The 16,934-nt window shown below is 39.0% G+C and overlaps 2 protein-coding genes across 2 annotated transcripts; one reads left to right on the top strand and one right to left on the bottom strand.

Moving 5' to 3' along the window:
- The first annotated feature begins 4,213 nt into the window (after positions 1-4,213).
- On the top strand, positions 4,214-12,407 carry LOC109047204 (RE1-silencing transcription factor-like). Its single transcript, XM_019064908.2, has 4 exons — positions 4,214-4,395; positions 6,408-7,330; positions 7,464-7,547; positions 8,756-12,407. Exons 2-4 carry the CDS (start codon positions 6,418-6,420, stop codon positions 10,762-10,764), a joined length of 3,006 nt encoding a protein of 1,001 aa, XP_018920453.2. The 5' UTR covers positions 4,214-4,395; positions 6,408-6,417; the 3' UTR covers positions 10,765-12,407.
- Positions 12,401-16,920, bottom strand: noa1 (nitric oxide associated 1). Its single transcript, XM_042769950.1, has 7 exons — positions 15,546-16,920; positions 14,430-14,594; positions 13,824-14,035; positions 13,546-13,677; positions 13,339-13,455; positions 13,053-13,170; positions 12,401-12,847 (listed from the first exon to the last, which is right to left on the bottom strand). The coding sequence occupies exons 1-7, from the start codon at positions 16,786-16,788 to the stop codon at positions 12,615-12,617; spliced, it is 2,220 nt and encodes a 739-aa protein (XP_042625884.1). The 5' UTR covers positions 16,789-16,920; the 3' UTR covers positions 12,401-12,614.
- Between the last annotated feature and the right edge of the window lie 14 nt (positions 16,921-16,934).

The following is a 16,934-nucleotide window of genomic DNA, read 5'->3' on the forward strand; positions in this document are numbered from 1 at the left end:
ATGTTTTGTTTGTCTGACTAATCAGATTTAGTTATTTTAGTTTTTAGTAACAAGCTGATGAGTGGAATCAGGTTTGTTAGATAAGTTAGATAAGGGAGACATACAAGAAGTGCAGGGCAGGGGGGCTCCGGGACAGGTTTGGGAAGCACTGTTTTACATAAACAGTATCAATGTGCTTTCTTTGATGGAAATAGACATTATCTTTAAGCGAGATGAATTTGAATTTTACAGCTCTATTCATGTGACTGTTTACGCCAGCTACGAAAAAGTAAAATGAAAATAAAGTACACTCTGAACACAAAATGTAACTCTCTGTAAAACTTCTTCAAACTCAAAAATAAAACTGTCACAAAATTTACCAATGGGATTAAATTATTTAAAAGATTAAATAAAATAATAAGAATGGAAATGGCCTAAAAAGTACGTAGGCGTATAGATGGGTTGTTCATGTTTGAGTTAAAAATAAATTCTTAAAGTTTGTGACTTCTCAGATTCATTCTTTCATGCTGAATGGCCAGTGCTTCACACGTAGATGTTCAGCGCACCCTTGTGGCCACAAAGAATATAACAATATGTTTGGCGTCTTGAAATAGAGTAAAACTTTCTTGATGTTTCAAATCCTTACAATATCATGTGTTTTAGCTATGTGCTTCACAGAAGGATGCTTTTTCACAAGTTCACAGTGACTCCAACATACAATGTCTTCAAAAACCCAGAGGGCATCAAGCTTTAGGAATTAAGCCCTGTTCCCCAGCCCAACTGACCTTGACTGATGTCATGTTATACGCTCTTTTTATCTTATATCTTTACAGAATCAGAATGAGCTTTATTGCCAAGTATGTTTACACATACAAGGAATTTGTTTTCATGACAGAAGCTTCCGCAGTGCAACAGAATGACAGCGACAGAACAAAAACACAGATAATGAAAGAATAAAAAAAATTGAGCAAGTAAATAAGGAATAACAATATACAAATTGACAATCGTATGTGCAGGTATATTACAATAGACAGTTTTGTATGTAGGTATATTATGTGCAGATTTGAAATGTAGACTAAGTATGTGTGTTAGATAAATGAGTGTATGAGTGTATAAATAGTGTGTGTTTCACAGTTATTGTCAGGTGTTCATGAGATGTATTGCCTGGGGGAAGAAACTGTTCCTGTGTCTGTCTTTTCTGGTGCTCAGAGCTCTGTAGCGTCGACCAGATGACAACAGTTCAAAGAGGGATTGTGCTGGATGTGAGGGGTCCGGAGTGATTTTGCCAGCCCTTTTGCTCACTCTGGATGAGTGGAGTTCTTGGAGAGAAGGGAGGGTTGTACCAGTGATTCACTCAGCAGTCCGGACTACCCTCTGTAGTCTTCTGAGGTCAGATTTGGTAGCTGAGCATATTGATATTCATATTGGCATTTAATGTCACAGTTTAATGGGTAAATTATTTTATCAGAGAGAGAACTTCAACAAACAAACAAAAAAACACACTGTTAGGCTTTTATTTGTGCACGTAACACGAGTCGATCTGTGTAATTTGTGGTCGCTGCTTCGTCCGACGGAGCGTCTTTCACAGGCTTTTGGCGGCATTTTTTTATTAAACACCAGATGGCGCTGTTTTTTGACACTCGAGAAGCTTTGAAACAGTCAGAGGAAAGCCTCAGTGCTTCATGAGGCTTTATTTACCCATCTCTACTGTCTGTCAAGAAGCTGGTGATCCACTGATAGACGGAGGGCACGAACATTTAAACATAATTGTAAAAATAAAATAAACAAAACTGAAAATAGCGCGACAGCCGCTCACGGAAGACTGCCGCGCACAGACAAAACCAAAACAACATAAATGGCCCAAGCCTGGTCCTCTCTCGTCCTTCACTGTCGTCGCTCCTCTTTTTATCCTTCCAGAGCTCCTCCATGGAACTGGTGTCGCTCATCATCATTAACTCCACCGCGCCCGCCCCACTCGTCACACTCACATAATAATTATGACAACGATGTTTATGGAAACATACACTGAACAAAATTAGAAACGCAACACTTTTGTTTTTGCCCCCATTTTTCATGAGCTGAACTCAAAGATCTAAGGCTTTTTCTACGTACACAAAAGGCCTATTTTTCTCAAATATTGTTCACAAATCTGTATAAATCTGTGTAAGGGAGCACTTCTCTTTTGCCAAGATAATCCATCCACCTCACAGGTGTGGCATATCAAGATGCTGATTAGACAGCATGATTATTGCACAGGTGTGCCTTAGGCTGGCCACAATAAAAGGCCTCTCTAAAATGTGCAGTTTTATCATGCAGCACAATGCCACAGATGTTGCAAGTTTTGAGGGAGCATGCAGTTGGCATGCTGGCTGCAGGAATGTCCACCAGAGCTGTTGCCCGTGAATTGAATGTTCATTTCTCTACCATAAGCCGTCTCCAAAGGCGTTTCAGAGAATTTGGTGGTACATCCAACTGGCCTCACAACCGCAGACCACGTGTAACCACACCAGCCCAGGACCTCCACATCCAGCATTTTCACCTCCGAGATCGTCTGAGACCAGCCACCCGGACAGCTGCTGCAACAATCGGTTTGCATAACCAAAGAATTTCTGCACAAACCAGAAACTTTCTCAGGGAAGCTCATCTGCATGCTTGTCATCCTCATCGAGGTCTCGACCTGACTGCAGTTCGTCATCGTAACCGACTTGAGTGGGCAAATGTTCATATTCGATGGTGTCTGGCAGTTTGGAGAGGTGTTCTCTTCATGGATGAAGCCTGGTTTTCACTGTACAGGGCAGATGGCAGACAGCGTGTATGGCCAAAGACTATAGAATACCCAAGACATGTCACTCGAACAGTTTTGAATGGGGAAAAATGCAACGCTCAATATGGCCGCTCAATCGCAGGAAGCCCCTCCTTCTGAATGAAGGAGCCAATGGCTAATCGGTAAAGTCAGCGCGTCACTGCAGCTGCCGTTAGAAGCGTCCCGGTTGCTATAGAAACAGTCAGCGTTCTGAGACATGCTCTGGCTGATCTAGCCTGAATAATCAGCTTTTTATAACGCTATTTGAGCAATGACACAGTTGTTATCAGATTTCTTTGGTGATTTCAAATATGAAATTTAATCGCAAGCCTAGTCAACAGTTTTGGAGAATTTGATATTTCCCCATTCAAAGAGATAGGAGTTCTTGGATGCCCGAGAGGCGTTTCAAAGATGGCCGCCGAGTGACATGACTTATCTTAAAAGGACTTTGGTATGATGTTGTGTGGCTGAGCGGTTTGCTGATGTCAACGTTGTGGATCGAGTGTGTTATGGACAACGAACACAGGTGCATTTTATTGATGGCATTTTTTTAATGCACAGAGATACCGTGACGAGATCCTGAGGCCTATTGTTGTGCCATTCATCCACGACCATCACCTCATGTTGCAGCATGATAATGCACAGCCCCATGTTGGATCTGTACACAATTCCTGGAAGCTGAAAACATCCCAGTTCTTGCATGGCCAGCTACTCACCGGACATGTAACCCATTGAGCATGTTTGGGATGCTCTGGATCGGTGTATATGACAGCGTGTTCCAGTTCCTGCCAATATCCAGCAACTTCACACAGCCATTGAAGAGGAGTGGACCAACATTCCACAGGCCACAATCAACAATTTTATTAAAATATTTTATTTATTTATTAATTTTTTTTACAGAAAGATTTCTACTAACATTGTTTAATCTATATATTCAGTCATAATTGTTTTCTATCATAATTTTGGACCTGATTAATTAAAACACACATTTCATTAGACCCATTTTAATCTTATTAGGAAGACGTGTTTTTCAATGTCGGTTTTCAAATTTGTCCAAAGTACCAGATGCCTTGAAAAACTGGATTGTTAAAAGTGTGAAGAAAAAGAACAGATAATGTAATGGAAAACAAATTTATACAACTTGTTTGCCAAGCACTTGTGTTGATCCTGTGAGTTCAGCTGCTTAATATCGTCCTGTACATATATTCCTTTAAAACCAGCTTAACATCACTTTTGCCTGTTTGCCACGTGTATCTTTAGACGACAAACACAAAACAATGAGTACAACTTGTACAAAGCTGGCTACTACTAAACTAACACTGCCCGTTTAAAATATCGTCGCGACGTTCTCGTTCATTTGTTAAAATCAGTCTGTTACTCTCCGCACTAGAAAAAACATACAATAGTAAACTTGGAGAGCGCGAGAACGGGAGCGCGCCCCGTGTGAGCGAGCGTGTTGACGTCACACCTCCCCAACGAGGGTGCGCGAGAGCGATGTGCTGGAATGCGCGTGAAAGTCGCGTACTTCCTCGACAGATGTGAGAGTTTGGAAATAACCTCTCTCGAAACTTGTTTCTACGACAACATCGCCAAACAACGAGCGAGCACCGCTGGTGAGTTCCTGGGTTTGGTTCCGTCGGGTTTGGAGCTGATTAGGGTGTGGTTTTGTGTTGTTTTGTGTCGCGCACGAGCCCAACTAAGTTTGAGTAAGTGGAGTGAAAATGGAGGGTTGCATTGAAAGGGAGAGGCGCTGTCCAGGGCTGATTTCAGCACGGAGAGAGATCAGATCAGGACCAAGGCTAACACACACACGCAGACCAAATAAAAAAAAATGCAGAAAGTGCATAAAATTATTGAGAAATTAAACAGAAAATCCTCACCATGTTATTCGATCGAATGTGTTGAATAAAAAGGGTAACTTTGTTGGGTTGTCGTGCGTAGTGTGTTGTTGCATGCATGCAGTTTCCGGAAAAGTAGTTTTTCCATCTTGTTGAAGGTTCGTAACGCAACTATTGCTGTCAGATTTACTATAATTTAGGTTTTATACGAATATTCAAGCTGGACAGTGACTTTCCTTTCGTCTTAAGAATAAATCACATCCTTTTTATGATATCTTTTGAGCTTTTGTTTATTCTGAAATCACCCAGATTTCTGTGAAATCCCTATTGGACGCCTTCATTTATTTTTAGACATGTTAAACTCCATGCTCTGAAATTAAACGGGGTGATTTTATTTTTCGTGCAACGTGTAGCTCGCTCTTCGTCTGATTCAGATGGGTCGTGTTTGGAGCTGTCCAACAAGGTCAAAGTTTTTCACTCATTTTGACAACTTTGATTTAACGCCATCATATTTTCAAGCAAAACCGGTTTGAGCTTTTTAGCACAAAATGTCAACGCTTTGCTGGTTGAATGAGTTAATCTAAATAAACGTCCATGTCATGCTGCATCAGTTCACACATCGGCTATATTTTCCCTCCTCCACTGGTAGAAGTTAGTGGTGCTGTTTTAAAATGGCCGAACACATTTCAGAGCATTCAAACTCACAGGCATTACACACACACACGGCTCTGTTTGCCGTGATCATACTTCTCCACACTAGAGCAGGCTTAAGTAAACTTTAACTCAATAAGAACAAAATACGAGACCTATTTTTAAAACTTTGTTTGCAGTACAGTGTAGCATATAGTGTTTCTAAATCAATCAATCAATCTATCTATCTATCTATCTCTGTAGTGTTCTATATAGTATTTATAAATGTTATATTATTGTTTGATAATATTTAGTATTATTATAATATTCATACAGTATAACTTTTTAAACTAGAATTATTTAGTGTCTCTAAATATTTTATATTATAGTATTCAGAAAGAATATGGATTAACTTTATGGAATAAGGATAGTACATAGTATTTAAAGCAAAGTATTTTGGGCTGAAGTGCAAAAAAGTTTAATCTGAATTGCGTAGATTTTAATAAATTGTGTTGTACACACAAACAAAGTAGAGTGAAATGATGATTGTTTTCTCAGTGCACAGAAAAAAAAATGCTCCACAAAGTTCTGGTTGAAATAATGCAACTCAAACATCGATTGTGTTTTGTTATTGTTGCTCTGAATATATGTCATGCTTGTCTTGGTTAGGTTGCATCTTAAACAAGTCATGCCTTAAAAATTGAATCATTACTTTTGAGGAGCATTGCCATACATGGTTGGAATTCTCTAAATAACTCACAGTTAAAGCTGATTATTGCTTTAATGGACTTCATACAAGAAAGAACAGGGTCATTTATTGACTCTATAAATATGTGTTGGTTTAGGCTTTGTTTGTTTCTTCTTAAACTTGTTTGGGAGAGTGAAATTGAGCAATCTGCTTTATCCTTGTAGGGTTAATCAATCAGAGATGGGCTCAGCCAAGACTCCTTATCTCAGAAAATTATGACTTTTGATTTAGTCATTCGTTTACATGAAAGTGTTTGTTTTGTCATAGTCAGATGACTTGCTCTGAGAAGATGTCACAGTTCTCACATCCTTTCAGACTTGTGCTTTCATTTCACATACACATTTTCATAAACTTGGCACAAGTTATATTTTAAGTGACACTGAAATCACTATTTCTATTTGCATTTCAGCTGGTTGAGCATGTCTGCTCAGACTGTGTATCCAGCCACTGCTGGTATCTTCATGCCTGTTGGCATCCCATTACCAGAGGTCGGCCATGACCTTCCAGAGCTGCCTCGGAACGATGTGGCCGCCCCTCAGCTAGTGATGCTCGCTAATGTGGTGGTATCATCAGAGGCGTCTTCCTCAGACTACAATGCAGAAGAGAAACAAATGGTCGAACTCAAGAACGTTGGATGCAACAACTACTCTGACAGCGAGGAAGAGGGTGTTATCAGATACAGCCTTGACAACTCTGAGATATCTGAGGGCGCATACACTGAACATGCTACTCGGGTTGAGCCAGAGGTGACAGAAAGAGTAATAGAGCAGATTGAAATGGAGCGAGAAGAAGACCTCTCCAACCCATCTGATTCCTCACCAGCGGAAAAACGTAAGCGCACCCCAGTCGTCATCTTCGAATCCAACAAAAAGAAGAAGAAGCCTTTCTTTTGTAAACCCTGCCAATACCAGGCTGAGAACGAGGAGGACTTCATTCAGCATATTCGTTTTCATGGCGCCAAGAAAATGACAGTGGTAAATGGCGCAGCTGACTCGGACGATGATCTGGCCAGTGAGTCAGGCCAATCTCAGACACCGAACACAGAGAATAATGAAAGTCTGAGTAACTCCAAAGGTGTGATCCGCTGTGAGCGCTGTGGATACAACACCAACCGTTATGACCACTACATGGCTCACCTTAAACATCATACTAAGGAGGGTGAAGATCAGAGAGTTTTCAAGTGCACCATTTGTGCTTATACCACCATCAGTCAGTATCACTGGAAGAAACATCTGAGGAATCATTTTCCCAGCAAGCTTTTCACTTGCAACCAGTGCTCATATTTTTCTGACCGCAAAAATAACTACATACAGCACATCCGGACCCACACTGGTACATCTCAACTTTTTCAATAAGTCTCAGTTCATTTTAAAATCATGCCGATTAAAGTTTACTTTTAGTGTCCTTTTATATAATCAGAAATATTTGTGAAAAATAAAACAATTTGATTTGATTCTTCTTGTAGGTGAGCGTCCGTTCCAGTGCATATATTGTGACTACTCCAGCTCCCAAAAAACTCATCTAACCAGACACATGCGAACCCATTCAGGTGAGTCTCTTATCCATCTACTGAAGCATTCTTATGCTGAAATTGATCTAGAGCAGTGGTTCTTAATCCTGGTCCTCGTTTAACACACCTGATTCAGATTATCAGCTCGTTAGAAGAGAGCTCCATGAATGAACTGTGTTCTGATTGATATGGTTCCTGCACAGTGTTCACTGCTCTCTAAACCCTGCACATGGGAAATTGCCTAAAGTTTACTTCACTTAAGAACATGGATTTGCACTACACCACTGCCTGCAGCGTCTTCACTCACAGACAAAAATTACTACAGAAGTGTGAAGTTTTTTTTTTTAAATGTTATCATGGGATTTGCATAGTAGTCATGTCTCGCGCACTTTAATGCCCTTTGAATGGAACAAATATATGTTTCTTTCTAACTGGAATCATGGTGAATATCCTGTGATGTCTGCTTTACAGTCAAATGGAACAAACCTCCGAAGTGAGAAGAGAAACATACAAAATGTGCATAACGTGGGGTCAAGAGGACCAGGATTAAGAACCACTGTTCTAGAATATATATTGATATATTTTAGGATTTATAATGTAGTTTGTTAAATTCTAGTCCAGGTTTTGATTTAATTAATCTGTTCCAAAACCTACTGAGCTACCTTGTTCCAAGACTTGCAGAATTTCATTAGATTAAGTCGATGACAGCTAAGCTAATGATACAGTATTTTAATAAGAATAAAAATACATGGCACACAATTTTTTTTTTTAAATTAAACCTGCTGCAGTGTATTCTTGGATACATTCTCTGTAAAATACTTGTAATGCTGCATTGAGTTTTAAAGTAGTATATTATATGTTTGGGAGAAGTCATGGGAATTAATTAAAATTAAATTTATAAAAATTTATAAAGTGCATATACATTTTTCAAGCCGACTATTTTGCCTCTGTAAGTGAGCTCTCTGGGTTTTGGTACAGAGCAAATGTGCTCAAGGCCTCTGTTTTCATCTTGTCCATGACATTTCTCTCTTTTGTTGCACTCCGTGGAGCCAGATGGCTTTGGATAAAATGGTACACGGTTTGTGGTATACAGAGCATTTTAGAATGTGATTCTATATTGTGATGTGTTTGCCTGTCTTTTATCTGTATCCCCTGCATGAGACTTGTGTCTGTGTTTTTCTCAAAATGTTGAAATAAAAGATTCATTGTTCAGCCTTGACCTTCTCCTTATGGTCTGTCTGGAATAGGTGAGAGGCCTTTCAAATGTGACAACTGCAGCTACCTGGCAGCCAACCAGCATGAGGTGACCCGCCATGCCAGACAGGTCCACAATGGACCCAAGCCCCTAAGCTGCCCTTACTGCCAATACAAGACAGCTGACCGCAGCAACTTTAAAAAGCATGTTGAGCTCCATGTCAACCCTCGCCAGTTTCTTTGCCCGGTTTGCAAATATGCTGCATCCAAGAAGTGCAACTTGCAGTATCACATCAAGTCCAGACACCCAGGATTCACTGATATCTCGATGGACGTATCAAAGGTAAGGCTTCGTGTGAAGAGGTCTGACACGGATGACATTTTGCCAGATAAGCTTGCGACAGACCAGTCTGGATCAAGGAGAAGTGAGGACAAGCAGTTCGGAGAAATGGATGATGTAGAATCAGGTCCAATCAACCTCTCCATTAAGAAACCCACTAAACCCACTCCTGCTGTGGAGACTGAGCTGACTTACAAGACCTCAAAGAAAAACCCAGATGTCATTATGAAAGAAAAATCTGGAAAGCTAACCCAGCAACTCAAAGAAAAAACTGCAGAGAAAAAGACCAATGCGAAAAATGAGGGGAAAGAGAAAAACCGTAAGAAGGTTAAAGGAAAGACTTTGGGGAAAGTTGTAGAAATCGCCGTGGCACAAACAGAAGGCTGCAATGACAAACAAGCTAATAAAAAGGAAATGAAGAAGGTAGAGAAATCCCCGAAATCTGTGGAGAAAGTAACAAAAGGTCGTCCTAAGAAAGAGAAGCCATTGAAGGAGACTGCCAGTGGAGTTATTGTGAAAAATCACCCCATTTTTGAGGAGCAAAGGTTAGATTTGGATAAAGAAAGAGCAAAGAAAGACCCTCTGGATAAACAGCAACAGCAAAATGAGAAAGAGGAAAGAGAGTGGCTAGAAAAAGAAAACAGATTGCTGAATGAGAAAGCGAAGGAGACTAAAGAGAAAGAAAGTGCAAAGGATTGCAAGAAATCTCAACCCAAGAAACCATGCAAGAGACAGACAAAATTGTCAAAGGTCAACAGGGAAAAAGATACCAAGAGTACAGAAGCGGTGCAAGAAGTCAGGACTAAACCTGTCAAAAGAAAAGCAGAGAACATGAATGTACCAGCAACTGATTCTTCAGAACCAAATTGTCCCTCAGCGCGGGTCAAGCGCACAATGAAAGATACAGCCAAGCCATCAACAAATTCTGGAGTTCCAGAGAGAAATCGCACCATACCTGAGGTTCTACAGGCCATGAAGAGCAAAGCCAAGAATGTTAAGGCATGTGCAAGCAAACCTGAGACTTGTGTCGTTGAACCTGAGAAGACCAATGAAGTCCCAGAGAAGCTAACCACTCTAGAAGCTGAAAAACAGCCCACCACAGTAACACTGGAGGTACTTCACCAACCAGATAAGCAGACACCTACAGTAGTGACTTGCCAACTTGAGAGGAATCACAAGGAATCTGCTTCCGTTGTGGAGGAACTCACAGTTCCATGCCAACCCCAAGATCCAGACTCTGAACAACCTAAAGAAATTGAGAACAAGGTCTCGCATGAGAAAGAAACACCAAAAGAAATTCCAGATGTAGACAGTGGAAGTGAGATGCCATCACCTACTGACAGCGAGACATCTCCGGGTTTCAGCCAACAGAAGCCTGTTTTCAGGCCAACTCTTAAACTTCCCGGCCCACCTGGTCACAAATCCACTGATGCAGAGGATGACGAAGGTATTCACAGTAACGATGGGGGAAGTGACATCAGTGATAGTGCCTCTGAAGGAAGCTACGACTCTGGTCTTAACGGACTGGCTGCTGCCACCGAGAGTGGAGAGAAACTTCCAGAGACTCCGACAGAAGAGCTTCCGTCTCCAACCAAACCGCTCAGTCACACGTGTATCTTCTGTGACCGTACCTTCTCTTTGGAGATGGACTACCGTCGCCACTTGAACAGGCATTTAGTAAATGTGTATTACCTAGAGGGGGCAGCTCAGGGTGATAAATGAGGGGTATCTCGTATGGAAAATGGCAACTTTTTTGTGTTCAAAGCAGTTTATGAGGTTCCCCTAGACTTGGAACTGAACAAAGCTTGTTCACTTTGTAATAAAAATAAGGTTCTCGATGGCTTTACAGCTCATGACAGATGTTCTAGTTTTTAGCTTGCCATGACGCAACATTAAACATCAACTAGTTGATTTCTTAGCCCAGTATTCTTTCAATTCAGAAGTGAAATCCATTATCAACTTGTGGTCGTATCCTTTTGTTGATCCCAAACTAACTGAATCTCTGCTTAGTCATGTGCTCCATGGCGAAATGATCATCGGGTTTTTCCTGTTTATATTGTTACACTACTCAGAAGCAACAAAAACAGAGAACTGCTCTGAAAGCAAGAACACTTTCTCCCTCCATCCCTGCAGTGAGCTCAGATTAGCCAGACCCAGGTGGTCCAGTGCTGAATAGCCCTGAAGATAATGGGGCTTTCAGTGTCTTTGTGCTGTTCCACTCCACTGAAGCGCCTCCATCTCTGGTCAGCAAGAGACGGAGAGTGTGCTTGAATCTGGCTAATGTCATTGTTTTCAACTGTTTCTTTGTTCCCTTTTACAGTTTAGAGAGAACTTGACAACTAACCATATTCTTACCTTTGAGGCTCTGTTTCACATAAGCTAACATTTCATTTTAACAGAAAAAGATTTCTGTACACTTTCTAAAGGTCTTTCTTTGATTTAAAAATTTGCTTTCAAAGTTTTTTTTTTTTTTTTTTTTTTTTGCATTGTAACTCTCACTTCTTGAGTTTGTAGGTTAATTTATCTGTCAATTTTCTGGTAATATGTCTATTACATGCTCAGTCCAAAGATTTTGTTGCTTTTTCTGTATATACACTGTACATATTTTTCTTTCTTATTTGCTCTTCAGTGCCTTAGACAATCAATTTGAGCATTTTAATTCATTTCTGAGATATTTAGATCTCATTTACCTTTAAATGAAAGAATGGCTCGTCTTTTCTCTGTATTTTACACAAGCAACATTCCCTTTCACATATCAAATTGGTTATCGACATCGAAAATCTGTTTATACAAAGTTTAACTAATCATATTGAAGTTTTTTTTTTTTTTTTTTTTTGTATAAGTGTGAATGTGTTGTTGCTGCAACCCTTGTATGTCAGTAAATTTGGAAAAAAAATACTGTAAGCGAAAAGTTATAGAAATTAATTGCCTTTAGTTCTTTAAGTGCAATATTAAACTTTTGGAAATATCACCAAAGCAAGATGTAGTTGGTTGAGGTTGTAGGGGCAAAACCCCAGGCCTCATTGAAAACTAGAAAACTTATTATTCACAGGTGCCCCAGTGCCCCTTAAAACTGCACTCTTGGATGGTTGGATACTTTATATACTGTTAAGCACTGCTCTTTTTCTTTTCTTCTTTAGAAAAGCATGTTGCCAGTTCACAACTCTGACTGTGCCATTTATCAATCTCTGTAATCAAGTGTGTGACTTTCTTTTTCCAATCTCTAGTAAAAGTAGTCAAATTATATTAGTTGAAATGTTATGTTGTCCCTTGATTTGACTTTTTTATGAACTATCTGAAAAACTGTTTACTATGTGACCTGTGTTTAGCTAAAGAATTTTCAATAAAAAAATCTTGGTACAGTTTTTTATTTTTTTATTTGAAGGACATTTCAAATGGCAGAATGTATAAACATTTAATTATCAAGTAAATTCATAATCATTTAGATATTTTAGTATAAAAAAACATAGAAACTATAATTGTAGCATATAAGCAGTACATTCAGTTCAATTAGAAAAATATTTTTGAAAACCAAAAGCTTGAGAGATACCAAGTGAAACAACAACAACACCTCATTTTTTTCTTCTTACTTTGAGCCTCTCAGCAGCATTCACAGACAGACCGGTGTCTACCAGCGCCTGTGGCTTTCTCGTCTTGTAGGCGGGAGTCTTGTTGATTCTCTGTCCTTTCAGATTCACGACTTGGGGCAGTAAAGGCGGGGTGCGCAGACATAGTCCTGCTGCTTCAGGGGCTTGAGTCCTCAACAACAGCTGATCTCCTTCGGCTGCTGTCACGGCAACCCAACCTGAAAAACAAGAAAAATCAACATAAATTTAAGTTTCTTTAAATATATATATATATATATATATATATATATATATATATATATATATATATATATATATATATATATATTTTTTTTTTTTTATTATTTAAAAAAAACCTAGAAAGGCAGCATGTGCTATGATCAAAATGACTTTTCTGCTTGTAAGTCACCCAAAAAAATTGACCTGCTGAAGAGATCTTGATGTCAGTAATGGCAGTGTTGCAGCCCTGCCCCTGCAGTTCAAAGTCTTGAGCAACAAGTGGTGGAAAGGTTTTCATACGCTCCTCACCACCAGACGGGACTTGTCACAAAACAATGTAGAACAACGATATTCAACACTGATAAGAATAATAATGAGAAAAGTTTCTTGAGCACCAAATCAGCATATTAGGATGATTTCTAAAGGGTCATGTGACACTGAAGACTGGAGTATTGGCTGCTGTTAAAAATACACATTTATTTATACATACTGCAAGAAGGATATTCCCAGCATGTTTCTGGTAGATTGCATCAGCCTTGTCCAAACTGGTGATATGAACCGGGATGCGATTTGAAGCAACAACTGTTAACCAGCATGAGCTTTTCCCCTAGGGAGAGTAAAACTACATTAAAAGCCATCTTGGTGTGGGGCAGATACAGCAAAAGAATAAGTTTTCACAGGTCAAAAGGACTCTTACCTCCAAATAATCAATGCGTGCCAAAGCCCCCAAAAATAAAACCATACCGGGCTTCATTATAAACGTTCTCGGCATAATGGCCTGTGTAGGAACCACCAGCTTCACTTCCTGCTCATTCAACAGGCTGAGAACCTGGAAAGTAACATTTTGATCAAAATCCATTGTGGTGCATGATTCAGAATGATAGACTTTTTAAAATATGGGTATACAGAAATGATTGTAATTATGAACATAATTATATCACATCAAGTGAGTACAGTTTGAATAGGGAGACTCACGTCATGTTCTTTCATGATGCCTGGGGTGTCATAGAACCAGTGTGCATCTTTGATTTCATTGTAGGTGAGCTCTGCATCTGTGGAGGCATCCAAGGATGGATCCTTTTTAATATCTTCCCCCAGGTCTTCTCCAAAGCTCAGACTGTCGGGATCAAATTCCACAAGAGTTTCCTTGGGTGTCTGATTTGCTTGGAATGTCCTCCCAATGTGACCTATATTTGGAAACATATTAAAATAAAAAATGTGTAAATTGTAAAAATGTCCCAATACTACTGTTTTTGGTGTTTTAAACATGTTACTGTTTTAAACATTTTTTAAATCAGTCATTTTAAATGCTGCAAGTGCATTTAGGCATCAAAACATAATGTACAGTATGAAAAATAATAAAAAAAGAAGATATTTGATGGTGTTACTGAATTAAGTTAACTTAAAGTTAGCATTAGAAGATGGCAAAGGAAATCTAAATGTAAAAATATTATGAGCATGCACAGTTAAATATTCAATATCAGCCGACACAGATAAATGAAAAATCTTTAATATTAGCTGATAACCAATATGGAACAGATATATTGTAGATTCCTAAAAAAACAAAAACTGCAAACTCACCAACCAAGTATCCCTGTTTGCTGAACTGTATGATTCTCTTCAGCTCCTCAGGATTCATGTCATCCTCTGTCAAATGAGATGCCTGTTTCAGTCTCTCCGCCCGCCTGGACATCCGGTGGGGGGTCGGGTTGATGATGGGAAACTTCAGCAGATTTAATGTTGTTCCTAGATTTACAGTGGACAGATACGTGTGTTTTTAACCGTTTCAAAACCCTGGACATCAATATCATATTTCAACAACAGCATAAGGAATGCACAACACATTCCTAAATGACTAAAATGGTCAAGCATGCTAAATAAAAAGCTCTTTGTTCTCGTCTTAATACTTGAAACATTCCTCTCTTGCTCACACTACTAGTCAAAAGTTTGGAATAATTCATTTTTATTAATGTTTTTAGAAGAAGACTTTTAAGCTCACCAAGAATGTGTTTATTTGCTAAAAAAAAATACAGTAGTATTATTACAATTTAAAAGAATGCATTTGCATTTGAATATATAAATTTCAAAATATAATTTATTTCTGTGATGAAAAGCTGAATTTTCAGTGTCACATGATCCTTCAGAAATCATTCTAATTTGTTGATTTGCTGCTCAAGAAACATATTTTATTATCATCAATGCTGAATGCAGTTTTGCAGCTTAATATTTTTTGGAAACTGTAACACTTTTTTTCAGGATTCTTGATGAATAGAAATTTGAAGAGAATTTTTAACAGCATTAATTTTAAATATATATATATTTTTTAACATAAATGTCTTTACTGTAATTTTGATCAACATAATGCATCCTTGCTGAATAAAAGTATTGTTTTTTATTATTTTTTTTTTTTTTTTAATTTAAATCTACCCAAAACTTTTGAATGGTAGTGTATCATGATTTCTACAATAATATTAATCATCAAAAACTGTTTTTAACTTTGATAATGTTAATCAAACCATCAAATCAGCATATTAGAATGATTTCTGAAGGGAATTAAAAAGCTTTATTATTCAAACTTTTGAGTGTTTTAGTGTAACCTAAATCTTAATCTACATAATGCATTGATAATCATTTATTTATCATATTTACTGATTAAGGCTCAATTCCTGACCAACTATCTTAAATGCAACATCTCACCAGGCCATGGAGATATAGTAGCTTTGTGGATCACATTTGAGGCTCTGGATTTGCAATAATCAGATTCCAGTAGAGTATTAAACAGCGTGGATTTGCCAGCATTGGCCATTCCGACCAAATACACATCTCCCTTGTACTTCCAGGTCGACTGCAGTCTTGTTATAAGGTTTTCTATACCATATCCTGTTTTGGCACTGATGAGGTGGAAGTCTTTGTTATCACTGGTAGAAATGCCCGTGCTGCCACAGTATGCCTTCAGCTGACGTCTGATACGCTGCAGGTAATTTTCAGCATCTCCGGGCAGCAAGTCTATTTTATTTCCTAAAATCACAATGTGCTTATTCTTCCCAACAAGCTCTGGAAGGTCTGGGATGATGGAGTCAGGGAGATCCAGAAGGTCCACTATCAGCAGAACTAAAGCCTTCTCTGATTTAATTCTCTTGACAATCGCTCTGTACTCCTCTTTAGACATGGTAATGTTCAAAGCTTTCTGGTGGTGATTGATTAAAAAGCATCTCTGACATATTGCCTTCTTCAGTTGGTCCTCTTCAACTAACACTCTGAATTTCTCACTTGGCAGGTAACCTGGGATTTCAGGGTCCGTACAGTGCATGAGGGCCCCGCATCCAGAGCAACAGGTATCACTGACCGCCACGTCCACATCAGGAGTGCCATAGATCTTTTGATGCTTTTTAACCTTCTTTGATTTGGTGCATCTGTCCAGTGGGAATCCTTCATCATGGAACTCAATCAATGAGTTTTCCTCCACCTCAGACTTTGCAGAGCCCTTTAAATTTTTCATTTGCATTTCCAGTCCTCTAAGGTGCATGTAATTGCCATGCTTTTCATGCACCGGCTTTGCTTCTGCATTACTTGTAAGATCATGCAAAAGAAGATGATCTGGCATTTCATCATCTTTATTGTCCACTGGTACATCAAAGTCGGGGAACACAAACTGTTCTTGTTTCTGTGGCTCCACTAAAGTGTATAGTTCCTGAGTTGGGTTTGATGCTGGCTCTCTAGCTCCTTTTCGAGTGCTGTAACATCTCAGATGTCTGGATGATCTGCACCTCTGTTTTGTGCCCATATGGGTTGCCCAGTCCTTTGATATTAAGCTGGAAACAAATGACCGTGGAAGCAGTAACACCCCTTCACGTTCCCTTGACAGCTGAGGTCTTGAAACATGTTTTAAGCACGTACGAGTGTATAAGTGGAATACCGATGCTCCTAAAAACTTGTACATTATTATAGCAAATTGCAAAATGTGTTAAAAGAACAGTAACATCTCTACAGTTTATACAAGCTTGAAAAACATCGAACCCACGTGAGTAAATAGAGCGACCCACTCGCCATTTCTCTGGTATAATGTACGTCACCGGAAACATTATT

Source organism: Cyprinus carpio, chromosome A14 (assembly GCF_018340385.1).
Source record: "Cyprinus carpio isolate SPL01 chromosome A14, ASM1834038v1, whole genome shotgun sequence".
In the NCBI taxonomy this organism is placed as follows: domain Eukaryota; kingdom Metazoa; phylum Chordata; class Actinopteri; order Cypriniformes; family Cyprinidae; genus Cyprinus; species Cyprinus carpio.